Source organism: Crinia signifera, chromosome 1 (genome assembly GCF_055691185.1).
Source record: "Crinia signifera chromosome 1, ASM5569118v1, whole genome shotgun sequence".
NCBI classification, from domain to species: domain Eukaryota; kingdom Metazoa; phylum Chordata; class Amphibia; order Anura; family Myobatrachidae; genus Crinia; species Crinia signifera.
In genome coordinates this window covers 307,278,649-307,300,523 of record NC_139217.1, presented here as the reverse complement: position 1 = coordinate 307,300,523, position 21,875 = coordinate 307,278,649, and the positions used below count along the sequence as shown (strand labels likewise).

The 21,875-nt window shown below is 42.9% G+C and overlaps 1 protein-coding gene across 2 annotated transcripts in view; it reads left to right on the top strand.

Annotated features, from left to right (window-relative positions):
* TRPM6 (transient receptor potential cation channel subfamily M member 6) overlaps positions 1–21,875 on the top strand; it is a 155,303-nt gene that overhangs the window by 94,581 nt on the left and 38,847 nt on the right. For both annotated transcript variants that reach the window (XM_083186111.1, XM_083186112.1), the window contains exons 23-30: positions 1,250–1,364; positions 2,357–2,556; positions 8,947–9,079; positions 9,757–10,796; positions 12,861–12,973; positions 14,185–14,275; positions 17,171–17,268; positions 20,343–20,383. In XM_083186111.1, the coding sequence (XP_083042237.1) occupies positions 1,250–1,364; positions 2,357–2,556; positions 8,947–9,079; positions 9,757–10,796; positions 12,861–12,973; positions 14,185–14,275; positions 17,171–17,268; positions 20,343–20,383 (1,831 nt within the window). The remainder of the gene's footprint in view (positions 1–1,249; positions 1,365–2,356; positions 2,557–8,946; positions 9,080–9,756; positions 10,797–12,860; positions 12,974–14,184; positions 14,276–17,170; positions 17,269–20,342; positions 20,384–21,875) is intronic.

Genomic DNA, 21,875 nt, shown 5'->3' with positions numbered 1-21,875 from the left:
GGTGTGTGTCTATCTGCCTGGAATTTCTAGCTAGTGCATACCTCCACCAATTAATAGTAGCGCTATAGCAATAAAATGTGTGTGACCAACATACTGTGTAATAGAGAGTATCAGTGACCACTATATGATAGAGAGCATCACAGTGTCCACCAAATGACACAGAGCATTGCGGTGGCTGCCATATACAGATGTACCCACACACATCAATCCTTCCTGCGTCATGATGGCCATGTGACTTGGAAACACAGGTCTATTTAAACCCCAAGGGGGCTAGATGCATGTGGACACCTCTGTAATACAGATTATAATACAGAGAGCAGTGACTGACATATAATACACTAAGGGACTAATTCAGACCCATGCGGAAGGGGTCGAATTTGGCCCCATTTTGAAGTTGGGAGGTCTGCGCATGTACAGACCCCAGGAGTGAACAGCTTTGGCGAGTTTCACACTCACCGAGCTGTTCACTCCAGAGGGGTAGGTGGGAGTGGGGGAACAACCAGCGTTTTATGGGCATCCCCATGAAAATGCTGGGGGGTGTTCCCCTGGGTAGACAGGGTCAAAAGGTCAACAGCCAAAAGGTCAACATGGTCAAAGGTCGACATGAAAAAGGTCAACATGCATTTTTTAAACAAACTTTTGACATGTGCCGATAGGCGGCATATCATGCCCTACCATCCACTACGGCGTGGAGAATATAATGGTGTGCCAAGCGCAGCGAGACACCGAGCCCATGATACAAAAAAACATGAAACACTCATGGCGACCTTTTCCATGCCGACCGTTTCCGTGTTGACCTTTTGACCCTGTTGACCCTTTCACTGTCAACCTTTGGACCCTGTCGACCATATGACTGTAGACCTAGACATTGTAGATCTAAAATACCATAACCAAGGGGATGTGAGAAGAGTTCATCGTGCAGCGGTTACCCTAGGCAGCGGGTGTACACTGCGAGCGGGTCTGAATTAGGCACTTAGCATCTACCTTAAGGAATGGTAAGCAATATCAGCGGACGAGCAAAGGAGCTTTTAGTGGTATGGAGGGGGGGGGGGGGGGGGTGAGGCCTGGGGCACGAGCAAGGACAGGTCAGTGGATTCCACTTTGGGTGGTTGGACAGGTCACTTTGACGTGTTGATGAATTCCATCACTATTCTTGACTACATACATTTTAATATAATTTATCATGTCTGCAATACAATATTTTAAATACTGATCATGTGCTGTCATTTATTATCCTCATTATTTCCAGACTGTGAGCAAAATCCAGACTGTCCTCCTGGCTCATTCATCACGCCATTCCTACAGGCTGTCTACCTCTTTGTTCAGTACATCATCATGGTCAACTTGCTGATTGCTTTTTTTAAGTAGGTATCGGTAATATCCATTTTGTGGACAGATCTTGCGATTTTTAGTAACTGGAATGCGTCAGAGTCGAGCACCAACATTTCCAAGGGATTCAGAGTCCTACATATCTCAGTGACATCTGTAATAAGTTGTTCTATACATTACATTTAATAACACAATCTATTTGTCATGCGTAACCTTACGCTACAGTACATGTAAAATGAATGGTAATTAGAAGATTGATGAGATAAAGAGTACAAGCTATTACAGGATTGCTGGGATGCAGAGCAGTACCAGCTATTACAGGATTACTGGTATGCGGTGCAGTGCCAGCTAGTATAGAATTGCTGGAATGCGGTGCGGAACCAGTTATTACAAAATTGCTGGAATGTGGATCAGTACCAGCTACAAAGAAGTGCTGGGATGCGGAACAGTACCAACTATTATAGAAGTACAGAGATGCAGAGCAATACCACCTGTCTTAGATTGATGGCTGCCTGTTTCATCTGCAAGTTTACTACAACTCAGAAGGGGGGACACAGGTGCTCCCCTGCTACCAGCCGCATGCCCGCTATTAATATCTGCATGTAGATGAGTAATCCAGGAGGGCAGCTTGCTGGTGCAGTGGCGGCAACAGAGGCTGTGAGGGCACAGCTGCTTGATTACTCCTCAGATCTCCAAGCCAGTGCTGCGAGGAGCCTGAAGTAACAGACACATTTTTTATTAAACTCCTTGGATCATTTACTAAGCGATCAGAGAAGTCATCAGCCTGATAGTGGTCAGCCCCATGCTCAGTTGGTCACGAGTCATGACCTATTTTGGGCTTAGGACCTTCAGTTTGAGAACTGCTGGTATAGGTAAATACACAACACATGTGAAAAGTTTACTAGTGCAGAAAATTTCATTACAGAACAATTTTTAATTCTGAGAATAATGTTTTTTTTATTTTTTTATTTACCGGTATAATAATATGGTTTTTGTTTAGATATTTATTCACTTTCTTTCAATTCAGTTTTATATATAGGAAAATGAGAACTATCACTCACAAAGTCTGGCAGTATAACCGTTACCGATACATCATCATGTACCATGACAAACCTTGGTTACCTCCTCCACTAATCTTGCTGAGCCATGTGTATCTGCTGATAAAGCACCTGTGCCATCATAACTCTCCCAGCGAGGGTGACCAGGATGAAGGGGACGTCGGATTGAGTGAGTATAATATTTTTGACATCACATTCTTAATCACAGATAAGAAATCAATTCAAATATATTATGAAATGGTAAAATAAATATTTGAAAATTGTATTTATTGATTTACACGTTAGCACTTGCAGTTAAGGTTTCTATTTCCATTCTTTTGGGAAAAAAAATAAATACCCTAGTCAGTGGCATTTCTATAATGGGTACACCCTGCACCCAGTCCCACACTGGCAGCTCCAGTGCTGCACAAAACTTTAGGAAAAAGGTACAGCTATTTTATCCACCATATTCACATGTACATTAGACTGAACTTTGAACTTTTTATTTATTTATATATATATATGAGTCCGGGCAGTCGGGATCCTGACATCGGGCTAATGACTGTCGGGATCCTATAGCTGCACATCATTTTATCATCAAGATCCTCAAGCAGCTATCGACCAGTCATTTGTTTAAACCCCTTCCAGTGTACAGATCTTTGCTGGTGATAGTTCTTTCATGCCTGGATGAACCCCCGGTCCTGGGTGTCCGTGCACTATAGTTTCTGCTGAGATCCTGTCCTGCATTGCACGTATTCCTGCCTGCTATCAGGTTACTCCTGGTTTATTCTTTGTCTTGTTGTTGTTTACATAGTTTACCCTGTTTCGCCCCTGCTAATACATGCTCCATTGTGTTCTGTGTAATCATTCGCTGCTCTAACCTTGCTGTAATCCTAGCTTCATTCTACACATATTGCCATACCTTGCCTTATCTCTTCTGACAACTGATATTGCTCCATACCTCTTCGTGATCCTCTCTATTGTCCTCGTCTGCCCTTCCCTTTCCTACAGACAGATAACGCAGGTCACTTGAGGGTAACCAGTGGTGCAAGTCCTGGTGGCATCCCAGTACCTGTAGGAATGTCGTGCCCTACGGGAAAAGTGTCTATTCTAGGCTAGAAGACCTGCTGGTGTTCTCTGTGAGTCTTACTTATGGGAGCACAGGTGATAATGTCCAGAATCACCATCACCAGTATCCATATCTCTCCTTGACTTCGACTACCCAAGCCTGCACTGCCTAGACTCCACATGTACTCCCTCAGAGATCATAACACATGGATATAATGTTGAAATTGAACATAGGGTCATCATTACTAGAATATCGACATTCAACGTTATTTTGTCATTCTGTTCCTAACCCTAATGGTCAATCCTGCTAGTATACTTCCTGTACTGTTCCTGCCTACTGAGCAAAGCTTAAGCCATCATAACTGATTGCCCCATGGGATGGATTTGTGATACAGCATTTCCTGGACCACAAGCCTGCATCTCTATCATGATGCCGATGCACGCTCCCGCTGGTTGACTGTCGTTTCTACTAATCTCTTGGACATGCAGAAAGAGTTGTATGTATTGTTAATGACTGCATTCTCCTGGATGAATCCACTGACAGTTTATTTTGCAAGACTTCACAGTGTGTATGCACTATATTGTTTGTCCTGGAGTTGAAAGGAATTCATTTGCAAGTCATATTGGGGCAGATGTATTAAGCCTTAACAAGAGATAAATGCAAGTGTGATAAGGAGAGATAAACATACAGCCAATCAGCTCCTTACTGACTTTTTTCAAACACAGCCTGTAACATGGCAGTTAGCAGGTGATTGGCTGGACGTTTATCTCTCTTTATCGCCCTTGCATTTATCTCTTGTTAAGGCCTAATACATCTGCCCCATAATGTGTACCCAGCTTAACTCTCATGGAAAATGTCGACATTGTGACAATTTGAAAATTTGCAGGTGTCAACATTAATAATGTTGACATTGTAATTACAACATCATCCCCTCTGTTGACCATCTGCTGTTAAATGGTGACATATCAACTGCCAGTGGCAAATGCAGGATTTTGAAAGGGGGTTTCCAAATAAGTGGTTACAGAACCAATACAAACTGCCCCCCCCCCTCCATAGATAGCCATCACAGCCCCCATAGATAGACAGCATAGCCCCCAAAGAAAGCACAGCCCTACATAGTTAGCACAGCCCCACCATAGTTAGATAGCACAGCCCCCATAGTCAGCATAGCCACCCATAATCAGTGCAACCCCCCCATAGAAAGACAGCACAGCCCCCCATAGAAAGCCCAGCCCCACCACTGTTAACCAGCACAGCCCCCCCCCATAGTCCGCATAGCCCCCCTCATAGAAAACATGGCCACAGCATAGTCAGCACAGCCTTCCCATATATATACGACTCAGATTCTATAGTCAGCATGGCCACTCATAGACAGAACAGCCCCCCATAGATAGTCAGCACAGCCCACAATGAATAGACAGTACAGCCCCCCAAGGCAGACATGTCATGCAAATTCATCCACCCTTGCATGCGCTGCAATATACAGACATCACAGGCACAAAACACAACTCCCCCCCCCTTCAGTGTGCGGACCCAAATATGTGCCAGCTCCCTTATAGAATTATAATAATTACCCACACCACCTCAGCTTGTGTCACTGTAACATACCTCCCAACTGTCACGATTACAGCGGGACATTCCCGATTTTCGGGTCCTGTCCCACTGTCCCACCCGCGGCAGGCATTGTCCCACTGCAGGGGTGGCAGTTGGGAGACCCCCCAATCTAATAGAATAGAGAGCGTCCATTCTCGTATGAAAATGAGGTCACCGCTAATTAGCATAAGCCAAACCCTCATTTGCATACGCCCCGCCCCCTTTTCGGACGCTTGCGCGAGTGTCCCTATTTCATCAGCACAGAAGTTGGGAGGTATGCTGTACACAGCTTCTCTCCTCTCAGGCTGTAAAACACGTGAAATCAGCCTGAGAGGAGCTGCTCCCCCTGCCTGCCATCAGCTGTCTCTCAACCTCACAGACACTGCAGCTGCAGAGGGGAGCCGAGCCACAGAAACACTGACACTGTCGTGTTCCGCTCAGCTCAGATATTGAACACGGCAGTCGGGGGGGTTCTAGGTACTCGTAACCCCCCCTGCATGCGCGCCTGACTGCATACCTTTTCTAGACAGGCTGCAGCAAATGATATGAATGAGGCATTTGGCATACTGTCATATAAGACTCTCTTCCAGCAGATTTAAAAACTGACCTTTTGAATAATGTATCTATCTGTCCTAAGCATTATACCTATGTTACACAGTCACTCCTCCCCAACAGAACTCACTCGGAGCATGTTGCATTTGTGACCAGTAAAAATACTGGACTGTGTCTATACACAGGATGAAAACAAATTGAATGAATATAGTCTGCATTCATAAATATTCAAACCAGGATGTTGCTGTAGAACATTGCCAAAGTTTCTTTTTTAGAATGAATCCCTGCTGAAGATTTCTATTTGCGCGGCTCTGTTCTATTTTGTATTGTATTTTGCATTGCTTATGATGTCACTGGTGGGTTAATGGACAAGAAACAATTCTTTAAACAGTGGATTTTAAAATGTAAATTAATTGTATTCAATCACCATCTGTATTCTACAAGGCTTTATGACTTGATTTGTCTGTTCAAAGATGTATAAGAATAGTATTTTCCTGTGATTAACACACTTACAACCCACAGTTCAGCGTTCTTTTCATCCTTTTAAACTGCCTAATTAAACTCAGCTCCTTGCTGACATTATTGTACAATGTGGACATTCAGAGAATCACTTTTAATGTACCCCTGGGAATTCTACTGTTTAAAAATATTAAACACTTCTACTTCCAGAAATGTATTTTTTTTTTATTTGGTTTGTTAGATAGAACGCTAGTGCCACCATGTGGCTAAAGTTCATAATTACGTGCATGACATTTTGAGTCAAAATATTCTTCATTTGTATTAAGACAGCATGTATGGCATAAGCGGCAGATAAGGTGAAAGTGTATGGCAACTCATATCCAAGTAACATCAGTTTCTCTTCTCCATGGCACTAGAAGGGAAGTTGAACAGATTTGATTCATTTTTGGATATCAACACAGACTAATATACTTCATAGTTGCTGACTTCTCAGCTGCCCTTTCCGGGAGAGCCAGTTACAGCAAATAGGGGGCGGGGACGGCGTTCGTGATGTAAACACCATGGACAGAGCTACACAAACTACATTTGGCAAAGGCAGCCACTAAATTTGTCTGAATTCAAAATCCTTCTTCTTTCCCCCTCCACGCTGCTGCAGCACGAGCTTTATAAAAATAATTGTTCCTCGCCTCCTGCACCCTCATTATTGTTCCTAAATAAAAATGTTATAAAGCAGTGGGGAGGGGGAGAGGAACAATTTTTTATGAAGCTGCACTGCTGCCTGGAGGGAGGGGGAGACGGAGCCTGAGGACCCCTAGTAAAGAAAAGTTCTGAGAGTGGAGGGAGAGAAGCAGAGGGCAAGCACTGAAGCAGCCAACCACTAGCTGCACTGGCCTCTACTGCCAGAGCCGGCCCTAGGCATAGGCAAACTAGGCAATTGCCTAGGGCATTTGGAATGCCTAGGGGCATCAGCAGCTTCTGCTGATTAAAATGATATGCAGCATGCCTATATTCTGTGTGTGAGTGAGTCTGAATCTGCATATGAAATAGTGTATTCATGGAAATCACTGTAACATAGCATTCCGTATGCAGGTACAGCCACAGTCTCACACAGAATATAGGCATGCCGCATATCATATTAATCATTGGAAGCTCCTTGTGTGTGCTGGTCATAACAATGCAAATAAGATGAATTTTCAGCAAAAAAGGCACCCAATGTTAGCAGAACTGGCCAGGAGCTGCATGGCTTATTGAGTCTAGATGTATGAGGAAACATCTGTATCCAAGCAGAGGCAGAGGTCACAGTGTTAGCGGCTGTGTGAGTGCTGTCTGCAGGTGGGTTGCTTGTGCAATAGTGTTCGGCATATGTGTAAGGGGCATTATGTGTGTCATTTATGAATGCATTAATAATGTGCGACATATGTGTAACAGGCATTATGTGTGCATTAATAATGTGCAACATATGTGTATTGGGCATTATGTGTGTCATGTGTATAAGGGCATTAATAATGTGCAACATATGTGTAAGGGACATTATGTGTGTCATTATGTGTATGAAGGGCATTAATGATGTGCAACATATGTGTAAGGGGCATTATGTGGGTCATTATGTGTATGAAGGGCCTTAATAAAGGTTGGCATAATGTGTAAGGGGCATTATGGTTATAAGGACATTAATAATGTGTGTCATGTGTAAGGGGCATTACTGTGTGGTATTATCAGGGGTAAAGAGAGAAAGGGGTAGGGGGTACAAATTACCCAGGCCAAAGTCTGATGGAAGGGCCCAGTGGGGCCCCTGGGCCCCCTCCCCTTAATTGACAGCAGCAGCTGCAGCTGCAGATCTTCTCCTCTGCCCATCACACACTGCTTTGTGCTGGGTTGCAGTGTGGCCATGGAGGTGCTTAAAATACAATATTTTCTCAGGATTTTTTTCTAAGGGTGTAATGTGAATAATGTGAGGAGTAATGTACATAAGGTAAAGTGGTACTACTGTGTGATGTAACGTGAATAAGGGACACGATTGCAAGATATAATGTGAATAAAGTTGCATTACTGTGTGGCATAATTTGAATTGGAGGTACTATTGTGTGGCCATGCCCCTTCCCAGCAAGAACACACCCCTGTTTGGGCTGAGCACCGAATGTGTGCACTGTTTCTATTTAAAATATTGCGGGTAGGAGCACCAAAATGATGACTGCTATGATGAGGGTTGATGGTGCTGGGAAAGGGGAGCAGGGTCAGAGGCGGAACTAGTGGCGGTGCTAGGGGGCACCAGCCAAAATCTTGCCTAGGGCGTCATTTAGGCTAGGGCCGGCTCTGTCTACTGCTCATGCATCTCCCTCTGCTGCTACCCTGGTTCCGCTCCCTCTGCTGCTCTCGCTCACAAAGCCACTTCTTGCTGCGCTGCCATTGTGGCCATGTCCCATAGAACCCCATGTCGGCCGGCCGCCACTTAATAGGACAGCCGCGATGTCAGTCATGATGCCACACTTATAGAGCCCCCCGCACTGCGTGACTCGTGCATGGGCAGTCCAGGCTGGCTAAAAAAAGTGGGAGGATCTGATATATTCCCTGGTGACCGGGAGAAAGAATCAAAAGCAGGAGACTCCCGTTATATGCGGGAGGGTAGGCAACCCTGATATACTTATGGCATAACTTGTGACATGTTATAGGGGAAGTGTGGGGAGGGAGGGGGCGAGTAAAATCACAGTACTAAAACAATTTGCTCCTGTTTGTCATTCTGTTGTTGCTTTACAAATATTGAACAATGAAAGCTGGCTACACTGTAGTTCTCTGGACGTGTGTGGTGTATATTTATTTATTAGAACAAAAAAAAAAAACTTGATCGATATATGAAAATAAAAACTGTATATTCTGAAATAACTATTTCAACTATTTGGATTTATTTAGAACTTTTTCTCAGCGATGATGATCTGAGAAAACTTCATGACTTTGAGGAGAAATGTGTGAGAACATATTTTCATGAGAAAAATGAACGTTTCCATTCTAGTGACAGTGCGAGGATTCAAATTACAACTCTACGGTAATGCTTTTGGGATTTTTCTGTCTTACATATTAAGATCAATATATGGTATATTCTTAAAGTGAACTTCATAAGACTAAAGGTGCCCATACACTACTGCGATGTATCTCAGCAGTGTATGTGCCTTCCGGCCCCACTGAGCCGCCCAGGTCCTTCTCGGGGCGGCAGTATCACATGCCATACATCGCATGTGCTCTTTTCACATGCAATGTATTGAATGCGACCCCGCTCCCCACCACCAGGAGGGGGGCCCAGTCGGAGGTCAGATGGGCAGCAGGTCCGATGCGCGCAGGACTGCGCATCGGACCGAAGGGGGACATCAAACATATGCGATTTGGGCTGATTTCTTGTCTTGATCCGCCAGGATCTGGTGAAATCGGCCCAAATCGTACTAGTGTATGGACACGTTTACTTATATCTTACTGTCATTGTCTAAAATAATAATACAATTATAGGACCAAATATAATTGCTGGTCCCCTGATATTTAGCCACTAGATGTAAAGCAGCAGTTAATTTTAAGGCAAAACCAAGTTTTTTTGCCTTTAATACATTTTCACTTTAAATCTATTGGCTATATCAATAGAATTGTGCAGGCACCAGTAATTTGGAGGCTATTGTATTGGGACCCTAGTCTTCCTCTTTTCTTTAATATTTTTTTATGTCCTGTTGTACATAGAACTGAAGACATGTCATTGCAGCTTAAGGAAATGAATGAAACCGTGTTCTGCATCAAGGACTCCATGATTTCTTTGGTCAGCCAGATAGGGCACCTACAGGACCTTTCTGCATTAACAGTGGACACATTAAAAATTATTTCAGCTGTGGACTCTCTACAAGAGAAAAAGGCTCAACTAAAAGACCATAAAAATCTAACCTGTAAGACGATGCCACATAGTTGGAGCAATGTCACATATACAGAGAACAACAGACAGCATAATTATCACAGTATGCCACCCTCGCTTCTCAGGACATTGGCAAGGAGCCAGTGGCCTTCAGAGACCCACAATCCACCTCAGCAAATAGGCACACCTAAAGCAGAGGAGCTGGAGACAGAAAGGGATAAGGCAACTTCAGTAGTGTTATCTGAGGGCAGGTCACCTTCACGATACGGCAATTTTCTTCTTGTTCCTTCAAGTCCAGATGGGACAGCTTACACTGATGAGCCAGTGTTGGACTTCTCCGCTTTGGAAGTTGTTAATAGTGGTGAAGTATCTTCTGAAGACGAGAAAACCAAAGATACTGTTTGCATCTTACAAGTGGATGGCAATGCCTGTGGCCACAAGGAGAAAACACAGGACAGTAATGTTGATAAACTACAAGATGAGTTAAAGCTCCCAGTGATCAATCTAAATGAATTACAGAATGTATCCACAGAGGAAAATGCCTCTGACCAGCTGCCAACGAATCTTAATGCTGGAAAAGCTCTTGATTGCCCTACTGGTGAGCCTACAGGAGGTTTTGTGAATTATGGCTTTTCAGAAGACGGGGAAGCTGGTGTTTTTATTGGTGCTAAGAACCGACAGCTTTGCACTCACCCAAATCACTGTACAAACTGTCAATGTGTAAGTACCATTGGAGGCAAAGTGCTGGGTAATGAAAGCAATGCATTGTCCATTATCGCCAATAAGGACATACAAAATAAAGTTCAATCTACATATGATTCGAATCTGCAACAGAGTCCTCATAATCAAGCCAGATTTAAAAACAAGGATGATGGTAAGAGAATAAGACTAAACGGTCATTATGTTGTCTAAAGTTCTAAATATGCATTATTTCTTCTTTATATCACACATGTAGAAAAAGAAGACTCTTTTTTGGGGGCACACTTTAAACAAATGGCATACTGTGTACTTTTTCTACATGTGTGATATATGCTATTTCTGACTCAGGGGAGCACCTCCAACCCTCTTGAAATACAACACTGACTTACTATTCAGGTTATTTAATTTAATTGGGATTTGGATAATTTCAGAATTGTATCCGCCACTTATCTCGACCTAAATTATCTTTGAGGTCAAGGCGGTAAATCCTGTGCGGGAACCACTCAAAAAACTTTCTATATTACTGTATTTCTTCTTTGTAATTGGATGCTATAATACCCAATATTCACTGTCTATCTATTTTAGGCAAAATGGCTCATTCTACAACAATGTCTATTTCTTATCTTTTAGCAGGAACACAAATCTAAAGGGGCATACACATGGAGAGATTTTCTGCTCTTTTCTAAGCACAGAATGCTCCGTGTGTATGCCCCCAAGCGATGGGGATGTGCGGTCCCGCACGTCGCTATTGCCCACTAGTTAAGTCAGTGCACGCAGTCAAAATCTAGTCAAATTGCTTAGCAAGTGACTACAAATTGCAGTGTGTGAACACCAGGGCCGGCGCCACCACTAGGCAAATCTAGGCATTTGCCTAGGGCGCCGGCCACTGGAGGGCGGCATTTTGTGCCGCCCGGGTACCTGTCTTACGGCGCTGTGTATTTAAATCTGGCGGCGGAGGCAGCGGGGGTCCCTGCAGTCCATTAGAAATCACGAGCGCTATCCGCCGGGCTATGCGGAAGCGCTTCTAGTGTGAAAACTCTGGCAGCACGGCGCACGCTGATCTCAGCCAATCAGCGTGCTGCCAGTGTTTTCACACTAGAAGCGCTTCCGCATAGCCCGGCGGATAGCGCTCGTGATTTCTAATGGACTGCAGGGACCCCCGCTGCCTCCGCCGCCAGATTTAAATACACAGCGCCGCAGCAGGACAGGTACCCCCCCCCTCGCACCGGGGCGCCCCCACCCCGACTCGCCTGGGGCGCTGCGGTGCCTTGCACCGGCCCTGGTGAACAGAATGAGCGATCGCGATCTACGTCATCCTAAATCACTACCCTGCCTTAGCTTACCAAAATTGCGTAGCACACATTACTGCATGTGAGTATCAGCTCTCTATGGGTGATGTAGACACTGGGAAATTGCCTACCCTAAATAGCTTAGCATAAATGCTTAGCACACATCTCAGCGTGTGTATGCCACTTAACTGTCTAGATTTGAGAGCAGTAATAAACAGAGACACCACCTTTACAATATTTTATTTCTTGGATAGAATGCTTTTTCAATGCGTTTGCACATACTAAGATGTTTTAAATGCATTTTGGACTTTCGCTAGCTAATTTGCCATTGCCATCAGCCAGCAGGAACTATATGAAGCAGTGGTTATACAAGACTACAATGGTCTTACTGTTGCTAACTACACTACACTGATACACTGATATATTGTAATGGTAAAATCCTGTTTTACACATGTCGCCACCCCCTGCTGCAAATTAATGTTTTGCATGAACATCTATTCGCAGCCTATGGGGAGACACCCACATTTTTCGATGGTCGCTAACCACCGAATGATGTGGTACGCACATGCAAATCTAAGACACTCTCTGGTGTCTTAGGCTTGCTTGTGTCCTGACCGAGGACAGGACGGGCAGCTGACATCCGGTGATGTGAGCTGCCCACCCCCAGCACCCACGTCATTAGGTCATTACCATGGGAGCACACATTTTTTCATGGGAACACCCATGAAACGCTGGGCATTTCCATAGGCATGACTACTCACCCCACCCACACTGGTGGGAGCGAGTGCCCGGCAAACTGTTCGCTGTGACCTCTCACATCCCGCACATGCGCACTTAGAAAACATTGCGCACCATTGTGAATTCGCAACGGTGCGCATGGTCCAGAATAAGGTCCATTATGTAGTGTACTAATATTTATTTATACTATTTTGTCTTGCTTTTGTTTTTAGGGTTAGCAAAACGTTCTGAGATCTGCCATGTTGAATGTGCCAAAGAAAAACTAATTAACACTTTCAGAAGATCTTTCAAAGAGAAATCCAATCTGACCCAGCTTCAAGTGCCCGTAAGACTTCTTAATGTTGGATACTGCAGTGGTTCTGTTATTGGGGCCATTTGTGAAATGATCTTAATGGTACTATACACCTGTGGCTCATCTCAGCCATACACCGAGCTCACAGGCCAGCACAAATCTTTTCTTTCTGACTAATTTGTACATGCATTTTGACGATCACCTTCTGAGTTGAGCAATAATACAACAGACTTGCCTACCCTCCCGGCCCCCCGGTAAGGTGGGCAAGTCTCCCGCATTTTCCCTACAGCCCCGGCTCCCCCCCTTCCCCGCGATTTAAAGCTCCGAAATTTGCGAGGAGGGGGCGGGGCTAAAATTACGCAATAAGCATCATTTTAGCCCCGCCCACCATCCACGGACCTGCAAATTGATGCTGCTGTCGGTCATGGGGGCTGGGCTTAGTGACATCAGCCTCGCTTGCCCCCACAACGTAGCCTCTTCCCGCCCCCCTTTCACTCCTCTCCGGGCTTCTCCTATGTGTATTTCAGTACACATAGGAGATACAAAGATGGAATTTTTTAGTACATTTGTTTTAATCCATATACTGTACACAAACGTTTGCAATTCTATTCATAACTTGCAGCACTCTCAATGTATAGTCAAATAAACGTGGGTTTACCTTTTAAATGATTGCCCCTTTAAAAATACAGGATAGCTCACTAAAATCTCCCTAGAGGCATTTGAAATCATTCAGTATAAATTGCAGTTCCCACACTTTATATAGTGCATGGATTTGGGCAGTGGGTTTAGCCATGGTATTGCAAATCTTAGACATAGTTGGTGCTTAACATTACCATTACCTATGGAGGAATCATGCTGCATATGCCACAATGGCTGCAGAAACTCCCAACATTTAAAAGATCATTTGACCTTGCTAGATCTACAGTACAGGTCTGTATATACGCACAATCACAACAAGATTTCCGAGAAACATTTATAGGAAACCTAATACCACATGCTTATGAAATGTCAGATCATTTTGCTTGAACATTTATAGCATGTTAGGCAATCTTTGGAGGAATAAAACAACATATTCTAATCTTCGCCTTGCAGAATAGGCTTGGTAACATCATCCTGTCTCGGACTACCCAAAGGGACATTGCCTGCAGGTGTCTGACCTGTTTCCAGCAGGAGATATAGACTGTTCTTCAACATAGATAAGGTGCTCCGTATCTGGGCTTATTTGTAGTTGTTCTGCCTTGCAGGTGATTACTGTTGATGGTTGTTCCCAGAGCACACAGATGAGCTCAGAACCAGCAGAGTGCTGCAGTTGGAAGAGTGAAGTGGAGGGAGATGGTAAGAACAGGCTCTCTGTATCCAGTTTTAATCAGCTAAGTATGTGGACACCTGCTGTTAGAAAAAAAAACAATACGATCCACTTACTGAATATATTAAGCCTTCAAGTAAGAGTGGAATAAAACTGTATGTAAGATAGGGCGCTTACAGTACGTGCTGTAGGCTGCGAGCATCATTTCTGCAAAACGACAGAATGGTTTATTAGTTTGAATTTAGTGAAACTAAACAGTTATATGCTCACATCTGTAACTGATGCTGCAACACATTAACCAATCGTTTTAACCTATAATATCTAATGGAAATCTTTTTGTCAATATGGCAGAATATTGGGTCAATCTAGAACGTCCTGGAGAAGATTTATGACATCTTGGGCAGAGATAGAGTGGAGAGAGATAAAGCACCAACCATTGAACTTCTAACTGTTGTTTTTCCAGAACAGCCTGTAAAATTAAAGAAGCTGATTGGTTGGTACTTTGTCTCCCTCCAAGATAGTGTCCGGGCACAAAAAGGGGTCCGGCCACTGCACAAAGTGGGTCAGAGAAGCAAGATATCCAGCATAAATCTGGAAAAAAATACTGTGGTGGTAAGACACCCCTACCACCCCCTTAGGGGTTCCGGGGGCCCAAAGAGGGGTCAAAGTGGGTCAGGGAAGCAAGCTATCCAGAATAACTCTGGAATGCCTGGAGCAATTTACACCAAACTTGATACACATATGACTTACAATCTGGTAAAAAATACTGTGGAGGTAAGACAACCTTAACACCCCCATAGGAGTCCCGGGGCCCAAAAGGGGTCTGGTCACTACACAAAGTGGGTCAGGGAAGCAATGTATGGCAAAATTGCATAGCACAGAGGGGTTAGAGGAAATTGATTGGGTCCACAGGCACTAACACCCACAATCCTGACACCGACGGGGTCTTGGGGGCCCAAAAAAGTGTCCAGCCACTACTAAGTGGGTCAGGGATGCAAGATATGGCAGAGTTAAAGGGGGTAGAGGACATGGGTTTTAAGAAAAAAAAATGTGCTTAGATCGGGGAGCCCACCACAGACAGGTGTATGCTGCTGACACCATGGGCATGAGGAGCAGTTAAGCTTAAAACAAATGAAGGGTAAAGTTAAAGTAATGCTAATTGCACAACCATGCCCGGGCAACGCCGGGTATAATAAGTTATATTTGATTTGACTGCTGCCTAAACTGTGTATCCCATTGGTGAATACTTGAGTGTGTTTCTTCAGACTTTTTGGAATACCCAGGACTATTAATGTGCAAAGCTTACAACAGGTGCCTGGTGTTAGATTCAAAATAGTATTTGTTGTAGAACACATTTGAAACAACACTTTTTGACTTGTAAGCTACTAAAGTATACTCATTTGTTTAACTTGCTACTTTTAACATTTTTGCTACACTTGGAGCATATACTGTATGTTATAGATAAGCACCATAGTATTAGGCCTATATAAATATTATAGTGTATTTTTTTCTGTATACTGCTATGGATGTTACATATTTAACTCAAAATAAGTAAAGTACAATTGTGTCCACATACCCCTATCCTCAAATTGTGCCAAGTATCTATGCTTGGCATACTGTGGACTGCGGCCTCTTATTGCCATCAATAATCAGTGTATGCTGAAAAGGCAAAGGACGGAGGTCCAAAAGAAGTGATCTGCGCCATATCTTGCACCATGTATCCTGATGCTTAATCTGCAACTTTATAACAATTCTTTTGCAACAAAGGAACCGGGACAAGGGATCTAAAGCAAAAAGATAGAACACCATTAGGTCGACACCATTAGGTCGACAAGCAAAAAGGTCGACATGCAAAAAGGTCGACATGGGATTTCGCAGTTTTTTACCCGATTGTCGTCACAGTCGACATGGACACAGTTTGAGGTGCACCGCATCCCCTCGCATCGCTTGCTGTGCTCGCGATGCTTCGGGCACAGTGCCTCGCTACGCTCGGCACACTATTTTATTCTCCCTCCACGCCCTAGTGCAGGGCTGGGTAATTGCGGCCCTCCAGATGTTGATGAACTACACATCCCAGCATGCCTTGCATCAGATTCAGCATGGCCACATAGAAAAACTAATGCAAAGCATCCTGGGATGTGTAGTTCATCAACATCTGGAGGGCCGCAATTGCCCAGCCCTGCCCTAGTGGATGGTAGGGCATGAAATACCGCATGTCGGCACATGTCGGCTCAAAAAACAGTGAAAACCTCATGTCGACCTTTTTGCATGTCGACCTTTTTGCATATCAACCTTTTTGCATTTCAACCTTTTTGCTTGTCAAACTAATGGTGTCGACCTAATGGTGTTCTATCTTTTTGCTTTAAATCCCTTGTCCGGATACCACAACAAAAGTACTACTGTAATTTAGCATGCCTGTACACTGTTGGTGTGTACACATGCTTCGATTTGCTTTATATTCGATGTTCGATTTGATGTTCCTTTAGATTTGGCATTAAATCTGTACTTTTGCATTTGATATCCATTTCACAGTGTACACATTCGATTTGCTAGATTGTATTTGATATAGTTTTGCCTGCACAGTCTATTTTTGTATTCGATGTAGACAAAACGGGAGCGCGCATCGAATGCGAATCAAACACGACTAAAAACCATTCGATTTCGATTCGATTTTGCTTCTAGTAGCAAAATTGTAAACCTGTCAAAATCGAAGCGTATGTACGCCCCTCTTAAGTGACTTTGTATGAAGCTATAACACAAATAAGTTGGCATATTTTAGAAGTCACACCAAGGGATTTTTGCCATATGGCAGTGTAACACTCACGATTAGGAGAAATCTGTGTATTGATTGTAGTAATGGTAAATTGGGGAACCACTAAGTTCTTTTTACACGTCAAATATCATTGCCTTCTTATTTCTGCCAGGATTGGATCAAATGAGTTATGTACAACAGCAGCTGATGACTCAAGAACTTGAAATTAATTTTGCCCAAACGAGTGAATACCTGAGGCAGTCTCAAGAGGTGAGCGCTCATAAAGGCCAGATTTAGAGATAGCTGTTAACTGAACACAATGCTGTTGCCTCTGATCACTTATTTGTTAATGTGCATGCACAATTGTACAAACACATTAAAGGCACATACAGTACTGTAGTAAATTAGAAATGTATATCAGTAAAACTTGCACACAAGAAAATGGATATGGAACCCAACCACATTTTACTAGAAGCAATTGCTCATATACGGTAAGTTCCCAGTCACCCATAGAAATACAAGCAATAATAGAGCACACGCTTCCATGATTACTGATAATTGCTTGTAATGTAACAAAGTGCTTTGCTGAAAGATTGGGTATTGCAACGGTTGGGGAAAGATTGGGAACTGCACTTCAGTCCCCAGTCCCCAATGTCAATTTCGCATCCTCCTGGGATAGCTGTAGGTGCCGTGATAATTTTAAGGGGCCACATCGTAACTGCTCAAAGTACATAAGAAATACAAATATAATATAATAAAAACAGGTAAGAACTGTTACTATCAAGACACTTGGTAGTTAAGGGATTGTTATCAATCCACCATAAGACTAATTACCCTTTTTTATTAAGAAAAGAGGTGCCGATACTCAAATTTTTTTTCCATATGGACACATTTCCTGAAGTCTCTACTGTACTCATCCTCCCCCCATCTGTATACAGGGACAGGCTCCAGTTGTGCTTCCTCAGCTCTTATATCCTCGCAGCCTATGTAGCACAGATGCAGGCCCCTGGAAACCACCCTCCCTCTCACCTCCTCAGGTTTATATGTGTAGCGTCTAAATTGGTTTTTAAGAATAATTTTTAAAACAAAAACATAAAGCATTTGTTTTACCTTTAAAAATGTTCTTCTTATTTTGGTACCTTTTAGTCTTAATTATCTTATTTTCATTATCATATAGCAACAAAAACATTGTGCAAAATTCTAGTGCATATAGATGTTTTCTTCCTTAACTGGCCTCCAGCAATGGCATATCTTTTGTGTGACACATAGTGATACTACTCATCGTTTATGTGGCCCATGATACCATTGTACATCACTATAAATCTTTCGTTTTTAACATCCATGACAGCCCTCCAATGTGTAACACTCCTTAAAAAGCAAAGAGCAGTATGGCTATAGGAGGACTGGTTATCTCCTGTAATTGAAAATAAGAAAATATGGCCAATATAGATCCATCCCAATTTCCTTACCAGCACCTGTGCCATACAGCCTTGCACCAAACACATGGGGGGGAATTTACTAAAGGAAATTTGTAAAAAATAGGTGTATTTGTATGCAGAAATACACTTATTTTTGACATTTACTATCCCAAAAATACGGCAATTCGTATTGATAGCACATCAATACGAATACGATTTACCGTATTTTCGGGATAGTAAATGTGGTACTTGTTTCCTAGCACGGCCACAACGATCATGATCGTGGGCATCATGAGTAAAAATCGGGGGCGATGGTACCGACGCGATGCCCGCGATTTCCCATAGGGAACAATGTTAAATGCCTCAATTTACCCGCGATGCCCCCGATTTCCCATAGGAAACAATGTTAAATGGCTCAATTTACCCAAATCATCATAGGGAACAATGGTAAATGGGCCAAAAACCCCCAAAAACACCCCTGAACAGTGAAATGTCCCCCCAAAAGTAGTTTACGCCACCCCACGATCAACGCGAACCCGAAGCGTGGCGAGCGCAGTGAGCCCGCGAGGGGCGGCAGTACGAGTCCTCCGACCTTTTCATACCCCCACTATCCACGTCGGCGTGGAGTTGAGAATAGAATAGTGTGGTTGAGCGCAGCGAGCCACCGAGCCCGAAGCGTGGCGAGCGCAGCGAGCCCCGCGAGGCTCGCTGCGCTCGCCACACTTCGGGCTCGGTGGCTCGCTGCGCTCGCCACACTATTCTATTCTAAACTCCATGCCGATGTGGATAGTGGGGGTATGAAAAGGTCGGAAATCGGTGGCATCGCGTCTGGATCATTTAAGCCTTTTTTAGCCGCATTTTTTCAATGCATTTCAATGGGAAAATCGGGGGCATCGCGTCGGTTGCGTCGCTGACCACTAAAAATTACACGCGATTGTGGCCGTGCTAGGAAACAAGTACCGTAAATGTCAAAAATAAGTGTATTTCTGGATACAAATACACCTTTTTTTTTTTTACAAATTTCCCCCAGGATCTATCCTGCTATTGCAAAAAACATTCCCAAGCTGGTCAGCCCAAAGGCTGTTCCCTCAACTGGAAGAGGAGCAACACAAAAACAACACAAGTGTTATTTACGGCTCCACCGAATGATGGATATATGGGCCCGGGTAATTACCAGGACTATGATTCCTGGACTCTTGAGTGGCAGAGTGGTTCCAAGATATTAGAGCATCTGCTAGTAAACTAAAAGCTTAAATATAAAGCGCACCATGTTAAAATAAATGTAAAATAAAAAAAAAAAAAATATTCCAGATCTACCTCAATATTCAAAATAAAAAATAAAATCTTATTTTCTTCATTTGACTCAATCTGTTATAGTCCAAATTACTGTCTATCATTCAGTAGCCACATTTCCCCAGCAGGTGTCCCAACCACGGTGAGGAAAGCACATTTAGTGGTTTCAGTAACGGACTGGTAGCCTATAGAAGATTGGGGAGACATTGTTTTCTGAGCAGCCTCATTTCCACTATAGTAGGGGGCATCAGGCTGTGTAGCACTGATGCTGGCTCATGCTGGGAGGATTTATTTTAAAATTATTAATTCTAGCTTTCTATGTATTTTTACATAGAGATATACATGAAAATGACATCATAAACTATATGTGGTGCATGATTATTACCATTCAGAATGCATTTATGCACAATTTGGCTTAAGTTAAGGGCCACCTTCTATTTTTAACAAGCCATTGTCCTATGTTAGATGAGGACACATCCGTATTAATTTGACCTTTTTATGTTATCAAATACACATAAACACAAGTTTTCACCACATACTGTAACAGAAATATAAAATAACCTGTTTTAAAATGTGTCACATCTTCCAGGCTTTTTTCCAGTGCTGGGTAACCTTGTTGTTTCTCTGCCTTAGGAACTGCAGCATGGCACCGCTCAGCTGAGGAGGAGTGATCTGTGAGTACACGAGCCAATGCCTATTATTGTCTCTGCATTATACAACATTTACTCCACTTTTAGTATTGTATAGTACTATAGTAGTTTGTAATGCCACTTAATGCCTAGCATTAGCAAGCACCCACGCATTGCTGCTTACATCTATATGTACACCAAGTCATTATATAATCACTGTACAATACGCTATCTGAATAATGACCTATTGAATGTCAGATTATGTAACAAACACATATGCACTACACATGCTTTTCAATTAGAAATATGCCCACAAATCTTCATTTTGTACACAGTCATCGGCCTCCCAACCAACCTACTCATGTATTTGTTTTGTTATTTCAGAGAAGCCAAAGTCATTATTCAGCATTAATATCTCACACACTTTGTAATAGTGATCTGATCTTAATAAATATATATATATATATATATACTACTACAAGGATAAGGGTTCAGCGACTTTACGTGTTATTGGAATATATGTAATAAAATCATTAAAATTAAAGAAGTAAATTGTTGTTGGTAAAAAATAACAATGTATTTATTCTAACAATAATAAAACAATGAAACACGGTAAAATAATACATATAGAAGTCACACCAGACGAAACACGTTGGTTAACCTGTCCCCAACCAGATGTAAGTTAAGACTACTTACCTTCCTCATCCTTAATATATCTTATTTTATTACCCTTTATCCTGTGATTTATCATAATATGTATTCTTTTGCTGTGTACTTTTCAATGTTTTATTATTGTCAGAATAAATATATTGTTATTTTTTACCAACAATTTACTTATTTAACTGTATTTTGATAGGAGAGACGTATTAGGATGTGGTGTAGCTAGATTCTACAAGAAATTGTGCATTTATATATATTTATATATATTTTTTTACACTTAACGGACTATCAACTCGGCACCCACAGTCCAGGGGTGCCAGGGATAGCCCCAGGCTTCAGACCTGGCCCTTATGTGCTGTAGAGGTGGGACCATTTTATTTATGGAGTCCCCACTCCCCAGGAACCCCAGCCAGGGCTGACTAGTTGGGTTGGGGTAATGCTTCGGGCCATGGGGACCAACATAAAAGTGTTCACAGGCTGTTCCATTACCTTCTTGGCTAGTGGAGCATGGTACTGGTTTTAAAAATATGGGGGACCTCTGCTTCCTTTTTCTTCTGTATTTTTGAAACCATTGCCATTCTAAGTACAGGGGGGTAATTTTTCCTTGTATCTTTACAACCAGGTCAGAATCAAAGAGCCCAGGGCTAGTTCTGCTTGGGAGGGGGACAACATGTACACTTTTTTTTACATTTCTAACTCTTTCGTAACGTTTCCTGACAAAAGCATGCATGAATCTCACTGATCCATGCATGCTTTTGTCACACTCGACAGCCTGAAACTGGTCTATTATTCTGCTGATATTTAGTAAGGTTTGTTGTGCAAATTTCACAATCGCACTTTGCAACTTCTATACTTTTCAATGGTAGAACATCTGGAT